Source organism: Octodon degus, unplaced genomic scaffold (assembly GCF_000260255.1).
Source record: "Octodon degus isolate 3935 unplaced genomic scaffold, OctDeg1.0 scaffold00172, whole genome shotgun sequence".
Classification (NCBI taxonomy): domain Eukaryota; kingdom Metazoa; phylum Chordata; class Mammalia; order Rodentia; family Octodontidae; genus Octodon; species Octodon degus.
The window spans coordinates 2,369,468-2,386,408 of record NW_004524748.1 but is presented as its reverse complement, the minus strand read 5'-3'; the positions used below and the strand labels follow the sequence as shown (position 1 = coordinate 2,386,408).

Genomic DNA, 16,941 nt, shown 5'->3' with positions numbered 1-16,941 from the left:
AGGACTGGGTCTGGGGGTTCCTGGAAGTCGGCAGCACTGGTTGTTCTTAACACTACATTTAGGACAGAAATTTCTGCTTTCATGTTAGTCTGAGTTTGCTCCATTTCCTTCTCCCACAAAAAAGTTGATTAAGTGAATCAAAATCATCACATTACTTCATATTTTATTCTTAATGTGATTAAGGATTAAAAAGTAAATTGTGATTTGGGCCTTATATCTCTTGTTCTATTTACTTGTAAAATATAAAATGAGAATAAATGATATAAAATTTTAGCTTCAAAACACTAGAAATGCTAATATAAAGTCTTTAATTTCTGGGATTATGACTAGATTCATCTTTAATACATTTGTTGCATATATGACACATGATGCATAGAACTTGTAAGAATCAGTTCAAAACATATCTTAGACACTGCATGCCCTTCTCTATGGGAAGCTTGGTTTTCATGGAACTGTTGGGCTTCTTCTGACTTCCGCTGCTCCTGCTATCTCTGACTTTCTGTCATTGTTCTCTATTCTTGTCTGTTTCTAAGATCTTTCCATGGGTTTTTCAGAAAGCACTTAAGAATAGCTTGCCCTTGCTAAGTAAGTTTCCTGCAAAAGCCCTCTTGTTTGACTATGAGTTTCCCCAAGGCACATGCTAGCATTTTCAGGCCACCAAATCCACAGGTTTCTATGAGTTAGTTCCACAAGGTGTCTGCTCATGTAGTACATGTTTAGTAACTATTAGCCATTATGACTGTTACTACCGTTCTCCGTGTTCATGGCCCTAAGGGACTTGCGCCTGATCTAAAACTCAGCAGGTGGGCCCAGTGGATCTGATGTATTACTCCACCAGGGTAGTGTTTTACACTCGAAAATGATCCTGTCTTTGTTTTCATGTAACAAATGTTAGTGTCATGTGGCTATTACGTGGTGGGGACAAATCACTGTAACAAGGGTGCATCCTTGAGTCAGCAAATGTAATATTGATTTTAAGTGTCTCCTATAACAACTTAGAAAATTTATTATTTTTACTAGCCCTCCTACAAAGAAATTCAAGGAGGAGTCTACTAATAGCACCATTTTCTTCTAAAAGGCCAAATTAATGGTTTGAGAGGTTTTACAGATCCATCATTGGACTAGGACATTAACACAAAATAAAAGCCCGTCTCCATTTCTCCAGAATCTATAGATATCGTATTTAAGTGTTTAAAGAACTATGTGGCTCCTCAAAGCATTTTATGAATTATTGACATTTTCAATCTCTCACTCCAGGATGAAATTCATTAGGGAGATGTTCACTTTGGAAACACGTTCTATAAAAGCTCTGTCATGCAGGGTGCTTGGAGCAGCACTTTCATTCACTGATGCATAGGCATTGTTTGAAAAGCATAATTTAGAAGCAGAGCTGCGAAGATTACTTCTGTCTCTCACTAAATAAAGGATTAGCACTCTATTTACTGAAAGAGACAGTTGTCTGTCAGAATTTCTGATATGCAATATCCCAAAAAATGTAATGAGCTTCACGGATCTTGTTTCTATTTACTGAAGAGCTTCTTCTATATTTTCTTGATAAATGTGAAATGGAAGAAGAGAGAGCATTATCATTTCATAACAATACAAATTAGTAAAGCATGAGGTGTTGAGCAAAAGTGGGATTTCAGCGTTAAGAGAAATGTTATTTTCCTCAGTGCAACTGCAACTAATGTGCACCCCACTTTTCCCGGATTTTTTTCTTAATCTTCTCTGAAGTGATGCTTTTCATCTCATTGTCAAGGGATGGTAGCACAGGGCAGTGTGTCACCCAGTGCCTTTCTCTGAAAACACCATAGTTCTATCTGCTCATTGCCCATGAGCATAACAAATACTGATCAAGTTCTGTCCATGTGTTGGGCACTAGAGATAAATAAAATACTGTGTCTTATTGATGATCAATGAGTAGAATCAAAAGTTGTATTTGCATGCCAACTCTGCCCCTTACTAGTCACACAATCATTGTCCTTCTGCCTCAGTTTTGTCATTCCAAAATCTGAAATAATGAGAAAGTCACCTGTTAAGACCCCTGTGATGCTTAATTATCACTGGTATTATTTATAAAACTGCACAGTTTGAGGAATGCATATTATCAAAAAACAGGGCATGTTTGTAAAGAGACCCCATGTACTTTATGTATCTCCTTTTCAGTATGCTTCCTCATGGATTGGGTGACAAGAAATAGAGAACAAGGTGCAATGATAAAATGCATTGTGTAAGTGCACATGTTGCCAGAATGGGGGTGTTGTCCCAGACAGACAGACCTGAGCTACCTACCAGTATAGGCCTTGATCAAGTCCTTTGACCATTCGAGTGGATACATCATCTATGCTGGAATAATAAATATAATCTGAAAATATGGTTTAAAGAATCACAAAACGAAGACATCTTGTGAACTTATAGTGTACATGTTTAAATGTAAAGTATTATAGTGAGCTTTTGATTATTCACTTGTGGATGACTTTGTGGATTTTCTACAAGCCAGTGTTTATCCAAAGACAGAGGTGTCTTTTGTTTTTGGTTTTTGGTTTTTTTTTTTTTTTTGTATTTTTGGGAAAGGTCTACAGGTTGTTCAGGGTGTCATTACTAGATCAGACTCGTAGTAATCCACCTGTTTACAGCCTCCCAAGAGCTGGGATTACAAGTGCATGCCACCACATGCCATCTCAGTGTGTCCCTGGGGAGGGGCCAGCATGGCAGGCCGGGGAATCCAACCCCTGGGCCTTGTGCCTGCTTGGAGGCACTTTAATTCACTCAGTTATTGGGCTGACCCCAGAAGACTTGAATATTTATTACATAGTTTGCCTTTATGCCCCTGCCTGCATCGCTCATTTACCATGTGGCAAGGTCATCAAAATGTATGACACTCTAAGCTGGATTTTACTAAGAACATAATTGTTTAAATAGCATAACACTCCAGAAGAGAAGTTTATTGTTATTACCATACAACCTGGGCTGTTAAGCTTAACCTCACTATCTGTCTGAATATCAAACATCTTAGGTATAACATGGAACATGTATTTTTCATCAAGTATTGATAAGTTGAACGTTAAGTCCCTACAGAATATGATGAAAAAACATTTAAAAATTAGAATATATTTTTAAAAATAGGCATAAAGAATTATATAATTCTTATGTTTACACATAAGTCCAAAAATCTAACCATATACAACCTTAAAGCAGGAGAGTCCTACAACGTCCCTTTTCCTGTCTCTTGCCTTCATTCACCACCTCCTTCTTTTTGAATAATCATCTACCTGAGAGACAGCACAGCAGCAACTGGCATGTCATGACAAGCAGCCTGTATTCAGAAGACCAGAATGACAGGCACTCCAAGCATGAAACTACTATTACAGATTACCATCTTCAGTGCAGTTGCTTAGTTCACAGGTATCAGTATATATAGTTAGTCAGGGTGAGAATCTTTCCAATTAACTGCTAGATTGAAAAATAGGACCTAAGTTTGCAGACCAAAATTAGAGAAAAAGGAGGACTGCAAGGAAAGCCAATATTTTGGCCCTAACCTTCTAAGGTCAATTAAGACTCAGGACATATGAGAACTTGTACTGTAATGTCATGTAACTCTGTAGTGTCCCTATTTTCTGATCAAGGAGATTATGGTGTCACACAGGAAAGTGATTAATGATGTAGGGTGTGCCTATGGAGAGTCACATGGAGAGAAAACATTCTCTCAGGCTTTCACAGAGAGCACATTGGCCAAGCAATGGCCATGACTCATCCATATGGCTGACACTGACAAAGGATCTACAATCTAAGGTACAGGATCACAGGATAAATCCTGAGGGGATTTCACTGACCTTACCAGACCCAAAAGTTACAACTCTTGTTGCATAGGTCCTGCTTTACCTTGGTCTTAACCATCCAGCAGAAAAGTATAAAAACGAAGTATAAGAAGTAAAGCCATGGTGTTATGTTGACCTGTAGGGGACTCAGGTCAACAGTTTCTGACATTGCCAGTGAAGTGGAAGACCCAATACTATTATGGACTACTGGACTCTTAGAATATTTTGCTGAGTTCACACACCTATAATATTCAAATAACGGAACTAAAGAAAAAAAGGGGATATAGATGAATGTCCATTTTGTATCTGTGTATTCAAACTGGTTAGGATAGATGTATAGTTACTTTCTCTTAATGACTAGAGGGATTTGTTCTAATGGTGTTTGTAAATATGATATCATGTCCGCATCTTGTACAGCAATTAACCACTAGGAAGAATGTATGCAATGTGTTAATTATTGAAACTGTCCTACCAATTTGGTTTGAAACTGCCTCATTGCTATTTGTTTCTCAATAAAATTATGGAAAGAAAAATACAATAACACTTCCATGAAAAAAATATTTGCTTATAAATTCCTTTATAACCATGTTATGTTATTCCTAAGTATCTCTTAATTTAGATAGTATGAAATATAAACACATTATTGGATGATAATATTTTACTGACTTGGGTGATTTGCACAGTGGATAGAAAATGTGATCTTCATTAGTTTGAAAAAAGAATTTAAAAGACATTAGAATTAGATACAATTTCATAGTTCTTAGTTATGGCACTAATATTTTTGGTATGCAACAAATTTAAATCTCTGTAATTTGCAGTACAGTTTGAAAAAGCTTGGCAATGCATGCATCTGCTCTCTGACCCGTATTTTTCTAATTAAAGAATACAATTCAGAAGTATTGCATATTATGCAAAACATGGTTAGAACTGATAATGCCTCAGTTTTCTACACAATAATATGACTGTATATTGTATCTTTTATGATCTGTTGAAGACTGAAGGGAAAATTGATTAGTGTTTTCTCCAGTTTCTTCCTTTTATACAGAAAAAAAAATGACCCTTAGTTTGAATTTGTCATATTCTCCGACTACAGGATATAGCCTATGAGACTAAGTTTCACAAAAGACAACAATTAAATCTCTTTAAGGAAATATATAAAAAACTTTACATAAACTGAATGGAAAATCAAACTTGCATGAGGATTAATAGTGATGAGAGAAAAGAATGAAAACTAGTGCCCAAGAAACTTGGAAATGAGCAATGATAGTCATCAGATTTCAAAAAATTGGACCAGCTCCAAAGCAAGAGACCCTGAATAAGATTGTAGCCCAGTTGTCACTGTAGGACTTATTTGTTTCCTTTCTTGTTGTAGAGAAGAAAGACAGGAATGTTCTAGGCCTGTGTTTTTAGTTTTTTGTGTTGTTGTTGTGTGGCACCACTTTCTTGCCAATGTGACTTCTAAGAGCAACCGATTTATTTTGTTCTGGGCCCCTCCAGTTCTACTTTTACTGAATTGGAGAAACAAAGTTCCCATGAGTCTTACTTTCCTCTCCATTCATTAAAGGGTTTAAAGATAATTGATAGATAATGCATTGCAGTCTGGCAAGCACAGGGTCCTGAGTTCAATCCCCAGTATTGCAAAAAAAAAAAAAAAAAAAAAAAAAAAAATGCATTGCACAAGTGATTTTGCCTAGTACCCACAAGTTCTGTTTCACCACATTTCTTTGTGTGAAGCATATATAATATCAACAAGCTAAATTAGGTCACTGTTATTTTAGTTATTCATTTAATTCAAGGATTATTCATTCTATATTTATTATGTGCCAGGCACTGTGTGGATATGAAGAAAATGGTAGTGTTCTTGTGTTTTGTAATGAATTTGTCTGTTGCTTCAGGAAAGAGAAACTTCTGGAATCAGAATTAGACCATAGGCAGTGACTGGCTCATTCTAAATGGTACTAAGCTTTTCAACCACCAATTATGTTTTCTGCCAGTTTTTGTTATAGGAATATGATTTGTGTGTACATGTTTCAATTTAAATTATAAGAATGTTTTACTACAGTCTTGAAAATAGCAAGTAAATGATAAATGAGCTTCAGGCAGTCATGACATGGGGGCAAGGCCGTAATAATTTTCTCCAGAGTAGGACGGTGTAATGAATCTTATTTTTGAGTAACCACCAACTAAGAATTAAGCTTTACTTATATACAGCTTATGCCAGTATCTTAGAAATTAGATCAATACCAAAAATTAAAAGTGAAATTTACCAAATCACAATGGAAAAATGCACCTGAAAATTCTATAATAAACCCAAATTTATATTAAATAGTATGACAATATTTACATAATATAATAGATACATAATCAAGAAGATGTTAAAGAGAGAAATTAAGGTTTTATGAAAATATTGTAGTTAGAAATCCTTTGTAGAGAAGTAATTGAAAAAATGACAACTTAGTATAATTTCCCATCCCCAATTTTTATTATAATGAGTTTCAAGTCCAAACTTTTGAAAATATTGATTACATCACTGCTTCAGGTGCTTGCTCTTCTAGTTGTCAGTCTGAGAACAGGTTAGGATTTTAGTGGATCCGTGAAATACAACTCTTAGGATGAAGTGTATTGAGTCATACAGCTGAACCAGGTAGTGACTTGATGAAGAGTAATTGGGAAGGATGATAAATTGTGACAAAATAACAGAGTTTTTATAAGAATTTGAAAAAGTTTGTTAAAGGTAGGATTTATAGTTAGTGAAATATAACTTATCTTCTTTATTTATTTTTAATGTATTTGGTGCAGGGTCTCACTATGCAGCTTGGACTCGTAGTGATCCTCCTGTTTTCAGCCTTCCCAACACTGGTGAAATATAACTTTTGAAAAAATTTTTGATGTATAATTATAGATTCTAACATGTGAGATTGAGGTTCCAAAGAAAAGTTAGTGGATAGAAAAATATTTGGTTTTGACAATGGTTGAAGAATTTATATCAAAGCACTAAATCTAACTCAAATATAATTACTGAGAATTGTGTTTCTTTCTTGTTTGTCAAACTTTCCCAGTTTTCACTTTATTTTACTGAGCAAAACATTTTAGTTCATCCTTTTCATTCAAAGTGCTTTCCTACAACATTAGCTATTATGTTGAGTTTTTATTATGCAGCCATTCATCCTGACATCTTTGCCCTTTTCTTATTAGTTTCTTTTTTTCCTTAAGATATTGGCAAACCATGTCTAATTAGACAACTGTTTACAAGATAAAGAAAGTGAGGTTTTGTTCCCTCTGTCCCCAGTTACCACACATGGCCACTAGAAAGTATGCCATCATGTGTTTTACATAAAAACTATTATATTTCCTTAATGCCACAAGGAAACCAAATTTGCCCGGGTTACTTTGAAGTAAATGAATACAAGAAAAGAATCACAGGATGTAAACCACTGTAAACAGGAAAATGTTTCCAATAAAAGGCAAAAATGAATGAGCAAACAGAAAAAGAAAGTGTGCTTGATAGGTATCATGAGTGTGTTCCAGCTTGTGGGAGACTTTTTCCTTCTATTCAGTCCCTTAAAAACAACATTAAATATGAGAGATATATCAGAATAACAAGTTTGAGGATCTCAAATTATTTCCACTAGTTACAAAAAATCTTCAAACATTTCAGCAAAGGCCAGAATCAGGGACTCATTATTTAGGTCACCCCTTTGGTAACTGGTTTCTCTGAACGGCACTTTCACAGTAAAATCAAGCATTGGTGACCAAGACAGTTTCTTCAATAAATTTTTCTAAGTCCATCTACAAGGGAAGAAAGTGGCCTGTTACTGTTTATCTCACAGACTAGCAAGCTATGAAAGCTCTTAGACCCTACGAGTGAATTATAGATGTATTTCTTCTGAAAAGATCAATTCTTTGAACACCATAAAAACCAAGACTATTATGTTAAACAGTGGTGTCAAACCATGATATTTATAGGTGAAATGAACCAAACTATTTGAGAGCTTTCTGTGTGTGCAATTGCTGATCTGCTCTTTCAAATGGAAATATTGATGTTCTTATTATAAATACTGCATTCCCTATGTCTTTAGAATGGTGTGTTTATTCTCTTACTTTGATTAATTTTCATCATATTTATACTGAATTTTAAAACATATGCTTATTTTAAAGCAATAAGGGTATTAGAGAAATGGGCTTTTGTGAAAACCTAATGTTCAATGAAGCAGGTGTGCGTGAAGTAAATGATTTGCTTTCATTTTGGAAGAGGTGAATTTTACGTGCTTGGCCAATACCGTACCATTAATCTATTCTCTTTTCTCCTTTCTCTCTTTACTTCTCTCTCTCCAATAGAAGTGGAACAAAAAGGTAATTAAATACCTTTCCTAAATTATATACTATTTATAGGCTAAGTTATTTAACAGTTTAACATTTAATTAAAATACTTTTGTTATTAATTCTTATCTATTTTGTGAGAGTTTATTTACTACTTCTGCTGCTCAACTTCACCTTAATCTGTTTTACTGACCAGTGCTGCTTTGATCTTCTTACGCTAACATAGTTTAATGTTGTAAAATTTTCAACATTGTCTTTTATTCCTTTTTATTTTTAAATAAGCAGTTAGAAATCCAGTAAATGTGAAAAATACTTATTATTTCAGATTTGTTTCTATTTTTGTACTGGATTATTTTGCATAGCTCTGTTGTTCATTAATTTTCACTATTACAAGAAGAAGGAGATAATTTTTATTATATTAAATTACTTTAATAACCAATAGCTGATTAGTAACAATAAGACAAAATTATATAAACATTTGACAACAAAGGGTAACTATTCTTTTGGATTGAAGTGATCATGAAAAGATCCTGAGAAATTCTTATAATCATGACTATTTTTATTGATGCATATTAATTATAAACTGGCAGTGGCCCTCTATATGTTTTATGGAATATCTTGGTAACCAGCCTCCCCTCACACTCTTTATTTCCTCAAAAGCAAGACTTTGGAAATACTAATAATCGCATTTTTTCTATAATCCCCATAACCTAGCTGTTCCATCTTACTGCTGTTTTCCATTGGATCTGTGCTTATCATTGCTATTAAAAACCTAATCACTAATGCTGAAAGAATAATCTTTTAATCATTAAAAAACAGATCACTGCCCAAATTCCTGGTGATTTCCCAGTTTTTTCATCCAGTACTTCTAATCATTACAAACATACTAGTAGACTGCATGATGAGTTTTCAGCGTGTTTGCTTTATAAATATATTAGAGCAGTGTTTCCCATAGCAGGTTCAGTGGAAAGCCACAAACCAAAGAAGTTCCTTGGAAAAGATTCCAGGATCAAGTGAGCTTGGGAGATTCGCTCCCCCTCCCAGCTCTGCCTTGGAGATTCGCTAAAGTGCCTACGCTATTTGAATCTCTGCCTCAATTACATCTACTGAGACATTTCTTTAACTGGGTGGCTCTGCTTCCTTTTTGCTGTCTGGGAACCATTTAGTCATACCACTCGAAAAGTCACTTCAAGGACCACACTTTGGGAAACATTGCTTTCCAGCCCCTTTGTTTCAGGTGAACCACCAAGCTTCTTTCCCACCTCTCACATATGCTACTGCATCCCACTCAAAAGCAAGGGAGCCGGACGCTTCCTGCCCGCTTCCGTTCTGAAGTATGAGCAGCAAAATAGAGCAGGCAATCTTGTTTTTTAATGCTTTTCTCATGTAACAGTAAAAGGTACATGTTTTTAAGTTCAGTACTACTGTATTTAACAGGACATTTTTTAACTGATTAAAATCTAGCACTTGGGGTTCTTTTCTGTAACTTTACACTTTTTCTTCTTTCCTTATTCCTTCTTTCCTTTCTTTTCCTTCCTCTCTTTTTTCTTCCAGTATCCATCCATCACTCATTTTTAATTGTGTGGGTTGCATGCTCTGTGTGTGTTGCAGCAGCTTCAAGAGCTTTTTTTACTAGACCATGCAGTGGCCCTGTATTCCAGAATTTTTCCTTTATTAAAAAAAATATTGTGGGAAATCCATCTGTTTCTTAAGGATAACTGCTACAGAGATAATTTTGTCAGAGTGGAAACGATATATTTTCATTTCTGAAAAATGATATATTTTTCAATGAACTAACAAAACTATTGTTTCAAATTTTGTTTTCTAAGTATTATGTTTTAAATATTCTTCTTTTGTATTTGTTATATGTCTATAAAATGCATAGACATGCTGAACTTAATAAAGATAGCCAAAAAGTAGTATAAATACATCATTACCAAGGTAAAAAAAAAAAAACACCACAGGAAAGCACAACTACTCATAAAAAGACAAAACTTTATTTTTGTAAAGGAAATCAAACTGATTTAGAAAAACATCCAAAATTACCATGAGCAAAAATATTGTGTTCTCAAAACCATGCATCAAAATAAGGTGGTGGTGGTGGGTGTCTCTTGTTGTATTTTCATGCTGTCTGGTGGAAAATAAGAATATATGAGAGAATATTAAGTTAATATGTTTTTTGTTGTAATTCTTTCCCTCCCAACAGTTTTTCTTTGTCCCGGACTACTAAGAGGAGTGTATCAGAGTGAACACTTGTTTGAGTCTGACCACCAGTCTGGGGCATGGTGCAAAGACCCTCTACAGGCCTCCGACAAGATTTACTATATGCCCTGGACTCCCTACCGAACTGATACCCTGACTGAGTATTCATCCAAAGATGACTTCATTGCTGGTAGGCCAACGACGACCTACAAGCTCCCCCACAGGGTTGATGGCACAGGATTTGTAGTATATGATGGAGCTTTGTTCTTCAATAAAGAGCGCACCAGGAACATAGTCAAGTTTGATTTACGGACTAGGATAAAGAGTGGAGAAGCAATCATCGCCAATGCCAATTATCATGATACTTCCCCTTACCGATGGGGAGGAAAATCTGACATAGACCTCGCAGTGGATGAAAATGGCCTGTGGGTAATCTATGCAACAGAACAAAACAATGGGAAAATTGTCATTAGTCAGTTGAACCCTTACACCCTACGGATTGAAGGGACGTGGGATACTGCCTATGATAAAAGGTCAGCTTCTAATGCATTTATGATTTGTGGGATTCTGTATGTGGTCAAATCTGTGTATGAGGATGATGACAATGAGGCTACTGGGAATAAGATCGACTACATTTACAACACCGACCAAAGCAAGGATAGCTTGGTGGATGTCCCCTTCCCCAATTCATACCAGTACATAGCAGCTGTGGATTACAATCCCAGGGACAACTTGCTGTATGTGTGGAATAATTATCATGTCGTGAAATACTCTTTGGATTTTGGACCTCTGGATAGTAGATCAGGTAAGCTTCACTTTTAATAACTTTCTAAAAGGAGATTCTTGCCTTCAATAAGTTCATTGTACATTTTGATTAGACTTTGTCATTTTTCTTCCAGCCCATGTACTTAAAAACTATTCATTGTTTTGCCATTTTAGAAAAATTGATGGTAATCATTCTCAGATTTAAAAATGTATCTACAAGAAATTGACTCTTCCCTTGTGTACTTTGACTCCATGTGCTCCGGCATGGAGTCTTTCTGGAGTATTTGTTCAAAGCTGGCCTGTTGTTTGCACACTGCAGAATGCAAAACGTTCCCTAAGAGAAAGTACTGTCCCTGATGCTTCATGAGAGATGCTCTCATGTGCTCCGCACTTGGAACACGTGCAAGGGTGACCTCATGCTGCAGAGTGCCATAGGAAACCCTCTGGGACATATTGTGAGCTTGATGATCCGTAGGTCTGAGTGAACCTATTTGATACATCAGGAAAATACCCATAACAGAAAAGTACAAAAAAAAAAAAATCCCAGTTTTTATAAGAAATGCTAAAACAAAACACTTTTATCTCACTTGCAATAATCTGTAATTTCGATTCTTTGAGTGTCTATTTCCCTCCTGGAATAGACTGACTTTAATGTTGTTTAAAGAGAGTCATGAATAGCTTTTAACTTCTTTATTTCTATTTACACAACTGAATGGCCTCATCTTCATTTGAAAGTTAAATTTTGTAATGAAACCTAATAATGTTGTCTAAGATAAAGTATAGTATAAAATTAAAATACAAGTGTCTGAATTTTGGTAGAAATAAAACTAGTCCAAATATACATTATTTTTATTAATTAGAGTTCACTTGTTAATATTTCCTATTTTCTAAATTTATTGTTTTTTACATCTTTGCCATATCTTTACTAGTATATTATTCTGCTTTCTTAGTCCATTATATACATTTTGAAACTAACTAGATTCTAAATTATTGCTGGCCAATGATTTTGCCCATATAGGTAGGTAGATAGGTAGATAGATAGGTAGATAGGTAGATAGGTAGATAGGTAGATAGGTAGATAGGTAGATAGATAGATAGATAGATAGATAGATAGATAGATAGATAGATAGAAAGATAGAAAGATAGAAAGATAGATTAGATATACTTATCTAACCATAATTTCTTTCTTCTCAGTGCCACTGCAATATATTGCTTATACTTAAGCAATGCTCCTAGTTCTCTGTTGATTGAATGAATCGATTCCTTTCTGTTCTGCAGATAGAATAACAAATTAGGTGGCATTTTCTATAACTGTAGAAGGCTTCAGCCTGAGTGACCACGTTTCCTTCCATAACCAGCAATGCTGCTAATAGCTTGAATTATCTTCTAAGGAAAGAAAAATCTAAATATGCAGTGCAATCAAAAGCCTCTTCTTATTAAGTCTCCAAGAAGAATCTCCTAAGTTAACTGCAGCATCTGATCCCCTATCTACAGCAAAGCTTTTTAACCTCAGGATGCTGCAGTTGGGAACCCGCACAAGAATCAATCATTTGTAGTCATGGAGGAAAAGTGTGATTTTACAACGGCAATATTCTTCAGCCAGAATTTATATTTTGCCAGCAAATATCCTACTTATAAATTGTTTTTAGACTTTATTTCAAAGAATTTTATTGAGAAACAAATAGCAATGGGACAGTCTCAAAATCGATTACTAGCACATTTTCAATAACTAATACGTTGCATACTGTTGTCTTAGTGATTATTCATTGTACTAGATGCAGACATGATAGCCTGTCCACAGACACTATTAGAATAAATCTCTCTATTCATTGAGTTAAGAGAATGCAGCTGAATATCTATCCTATTTTGAATATACAGATACAAAATGGTCACTCATTTGTATCCCCTTTTTTGGTTAGTTTTGTAATAGAAGAGCATTCCATTGTCCTTTAAATATTGTAGATGCATAAACTGAGCAAAATATTCCAATATAATCCAGTAGTCCATAATAGTAGTGGGTTTTCCTTAAGACTGGCAATGTCAGAAGTTGTTGACTTGAGCCTTTCACAGCTCAGCATATTATTATGCCTTTACTTTTTATACCTCGTTTTTATACTTTCTGCTAGATGGTAAAGACCAAGATAAAGCAAGATCTATATAACCAGAAATGCAACTTTGTATCTGATAAGGTCAGTTAAGTCCCCTCAGGATTTATGCTGAAACCCTGTACTGCAGTTTGTAGATCCTTTGTCAGTGTCAGCCATGTGCATGAGTCATGCTCATTGCTTGACCAATTTGCTCTCTGTGAAAGCTTGAGAGAATGTTTTCTCTCCATGTGACTCTCCTAGGCACACTCTACATCATCAATCACTTTCTTCTGTGGCCCAATAATCTCCTTGATAAGAAAATTCGGGCCACAACTGAGTTACATCGTGTTACAGTAACGGTTCTCCGATGTCCTGAGTCTTCACTGACCTTGAAAGGCTAAGGCTAAAATATTGGCTGTCCTTGCAGACCTTCTTTTTCTCTAATTTTTGGTCTGCAAACTTAGGTTGTTAACCCTCCAGAAGAGAAGCTTATTATTATTTGTTTTTAGCCTTTTTGCCACAAGTGAAACAGGAAGTCATTGCTAATGTCCCCAAAATAAAATATAATATATTTTATAGCTAAGGAATGAAGGAGTGATGATATTTCAAATATTGTTTGTTTAAAATATCATGAATTATTTTCATTTAGGTAGTGGGTTTGAATTTCATTTACCTGAGGTTTTAACTCTATAAGCTAAAGCAAATTCTGAAGTCATAATTTATAATTTATCCTTCAAGAGAAAGATGGTACCATGGACTCATGTGGTTAAAAACTTGTCAAACAATATTTTCACCGGAGTATGGATGCATTCTTATACAGATATATGTATATATACCTTATGTATATATTTATAATAATATTCACATAATATAGAGATGGGAATCTTCACTCATTGTGTACATGAAGAATGTCACACTAGTCATTTTATTCATTTGTATATAGAAGTTAGATTATGACTGTTTTGTCCCCAAGTATTAGTGCTCATATTTGTTAAAAGAATGTTGTTGAAATATCAAACATTGAGAAAGAATTTCAGCTTTTAGTTGAGTTCTTAAGCTGGGAAATTTAGTTTTTATTGTTTTTGAAAAATGACAATTAAGACTTTGTCTGCTTTGCAAATAGTAAGAATTTGCCTGTGTTAAATTGTCAGTATAATCACAAAAAAGGTATCAATTTGCATACATGATTGCTCAAATTAAAAAGCTGGTACTTGGCATGGACTTATTACAGTTTAGAGGTGGAGAGAATAAGTGTAGAAGTAAATTTTGTGCATGCTATGTGAGAGTGTGAGGGTTTCAATTAGCGTTAATAGAGGCTTTTCATCTTATTCCACACAAACAGTGCTGGCTGGATGTTTTTCTGTAGTAAATTATGGTGACATTTTTTAGAGCAATTCCCTCCAGTGAAGTCTTCTTGCTGTTTTATTAAGGGTTGTCTTATACGTCTGTGTACATGAACTCGTGACTTTAAGCAAATATTTTCTAGTGAATGACTTACCCAATTCTGAGTACCAAAACTGTATTTGTTGTTGCTGTCTGTTGGTAGCAGGATGTGTTTTTGCTTTGCTAGCAGGGTTCTATTTTTTTAAATCCTAATTTTGAAGTTTTTATGTGAAGGTGTTACTAGGTTCTACTTCTGCTATATATAATTATTTATGTACATCAAAAATCTGCAAGATATAAGGGAAATCCACTTCTTGTGGCTATATGAAAATCTTCCAGAGATGTGTGCATGCAATTAGCATCCACTTCTGAAGGGAATGTGGGCATCAGAAGGACCCAGGCTTGGATGCAAACCTTCCAGCACTTGTTTTCCTGCGGGCTATTGGCGCAGCTTCTGGGTCTTGGATGCCTCAACTCTGAAGTGGGGAAAAATAATCTGCCTCCGAAGATTGCTGTCAAGCTCCTGAGCTAGTACCTGTCACAGGCATAGCAAGTAACAAACTTATCCTAATCGCTGCACAGCAGTGGTACTGCATGACAATCATTGCCTGTGCTCTCTAATGAGGAGCCTAAAGTGAGGTAGCTCTTGTAGCTCACACAAACATGGAAGTTCTCGAGACGGATCATCATTTGCAATGTGCCTAGATCGTTACCATGGATCTGCGTTCCAAATACTGTATCTGCTCTTCAAGTGTGAAGTCAGATGCCCTAATTTATATTGATTTTGTTTCTGCAAAGGTCATTTTTAAAGCTGGATTGATAAACTTTGAAGAAGAATCTGAACAAAAGCTTAGCTTCTGAGATGTATTCTAGAAGTGCTTTTAGAAGTCCTTTTATACTAATTCCCATCTCTAAGCTGCAAAGTTGTCACTTAGTATGGTCCCCATTGTTTGTTAATTTACTTCAGTTAGTGGCATGTGTGATTCCTTTCTTTTCAAAGGAAAAGATCTTGACATCAATATCTATGAAAAGAAATGGAAACAATAGCTATCAAAATTAATTTTAATTAATCTTATAAACTGGTATTTCACATGCTTGTTCTACCCCATAACTGATGTTTCTGCTGTAAAAGCACCTTAAGAATTTTTTCTAGGTGAAACTTTGGAGATTTAATATTTATTTCCCATGAAGCTCAAGAAACACTACTTTTTTTTTTTTTTTTTTTTTTTTTTTTTTTTTTTTTCGGAACCAGGGATTGAACTCAGGCCCTTGCGCTTTCCAGGGAAGTGCTTATTCTACTGAGCCATCTCCCTGGCCCCAAGAAACACTATTTTCAGACATTAGATGGTCATCACTTTAACGCATTGTATGAAATGCAGATTTGGCAGCATTCTTGTGGTTTTTCAGCATGAAAGTCAGGTAAAAATAAATCAGATCTTATTTTGATATTGCTATTAGTGTTCTTATGCCAGTACATTGGTTAAAATCTCAATATATTAAAGAGCAGGGAAACTTAACTAAGTGATATATCTCTGTCTAGCATGTCTGAGGCCCTGGATTCAATTCTTGTGATGACCAGAAAAGAAAACATTTTAGAGCTGTTTAAACTTTGCTTCACAAGGAAAAATATCTTGTTAATATTGCCTTATTCATTTTAGTCTACCATCATTATAAGTACTCTAAAAGATTGTTTAAAAGATTCCATAAATAAATGAATTAAATATGGTAACTCTGCTTTTTGAAGATTTTCTGAGAATGGGAGCATTAATCTTAAATTCATTTGCTGAGTTCCGGTATATGCTCCTTAGGTCGTCAGGGCACCGTGCAAAGCTCTGCACCCAAGACATGGTCCGATGTACCTGAAGCCACACACCTGGGCCCCTCACCCTATTCTCAGCTTGTTCTCTTCTTCCCCCCAATTTTTGGGAGCTTTGGTAACCTCAAAGATGTTTAAAGAATAGTGCTAGCCCACATCACAACCTCATATACTTTCTTCCAGAAGTAATTAGAAGTTTAGTCACTGGTTTCACAATGTAAAAGAATGTGGACAACTGTTCAACAAGTCATTGTTAAGAGTACTTTCCCAGACTGTTGAGCTGACAAATTGCGGAGATATCTTCAATGTAGAGAAAATGGGAACTGTCTTGTATTTAGAAAGCTCCAGTAGTTGTATTTTCTTGAAAAAATATTTAAAGAACTGGTGATTCTGTTTTTGACAGTTGTATATATTAACACCTGACCATAGAGGAAATGTTAAGATATTCCTTTTTTTTCTGAACAAAGTAGGATCTACAATTATTAAATCTAGAATTTTCTTCAAATGTAGGTTTAACTGTGTCTGTTTCCTATCATATTAAAACATTATA

At 35.1% G+C, this 16,941-nt stretch overlaps 1 protein-coding gene across 1 annotated transcript in view; it reads left to right on the top strand.

The window, feature by feature from the left end:
* The window catches only part of Adgrl3 (adhesion G protein-coupled receptor L3), a 384,605-nt gene that overhangs the window by 51,067 nt on the left and 316,597 nt on the right, over window positions 1-16,941 (top strand). Inside the window, exon 3 of the mRNA XM_023703486.1 lies at window positions 10,345-11,145. Coding sequence (XP_023559254.1) covers window positions 10,345-11,145 — 801 coding nt within the window. The remainder of the gene's footprint in view (window positions 1-10,344; window positions 11,146-16,941) is intronic.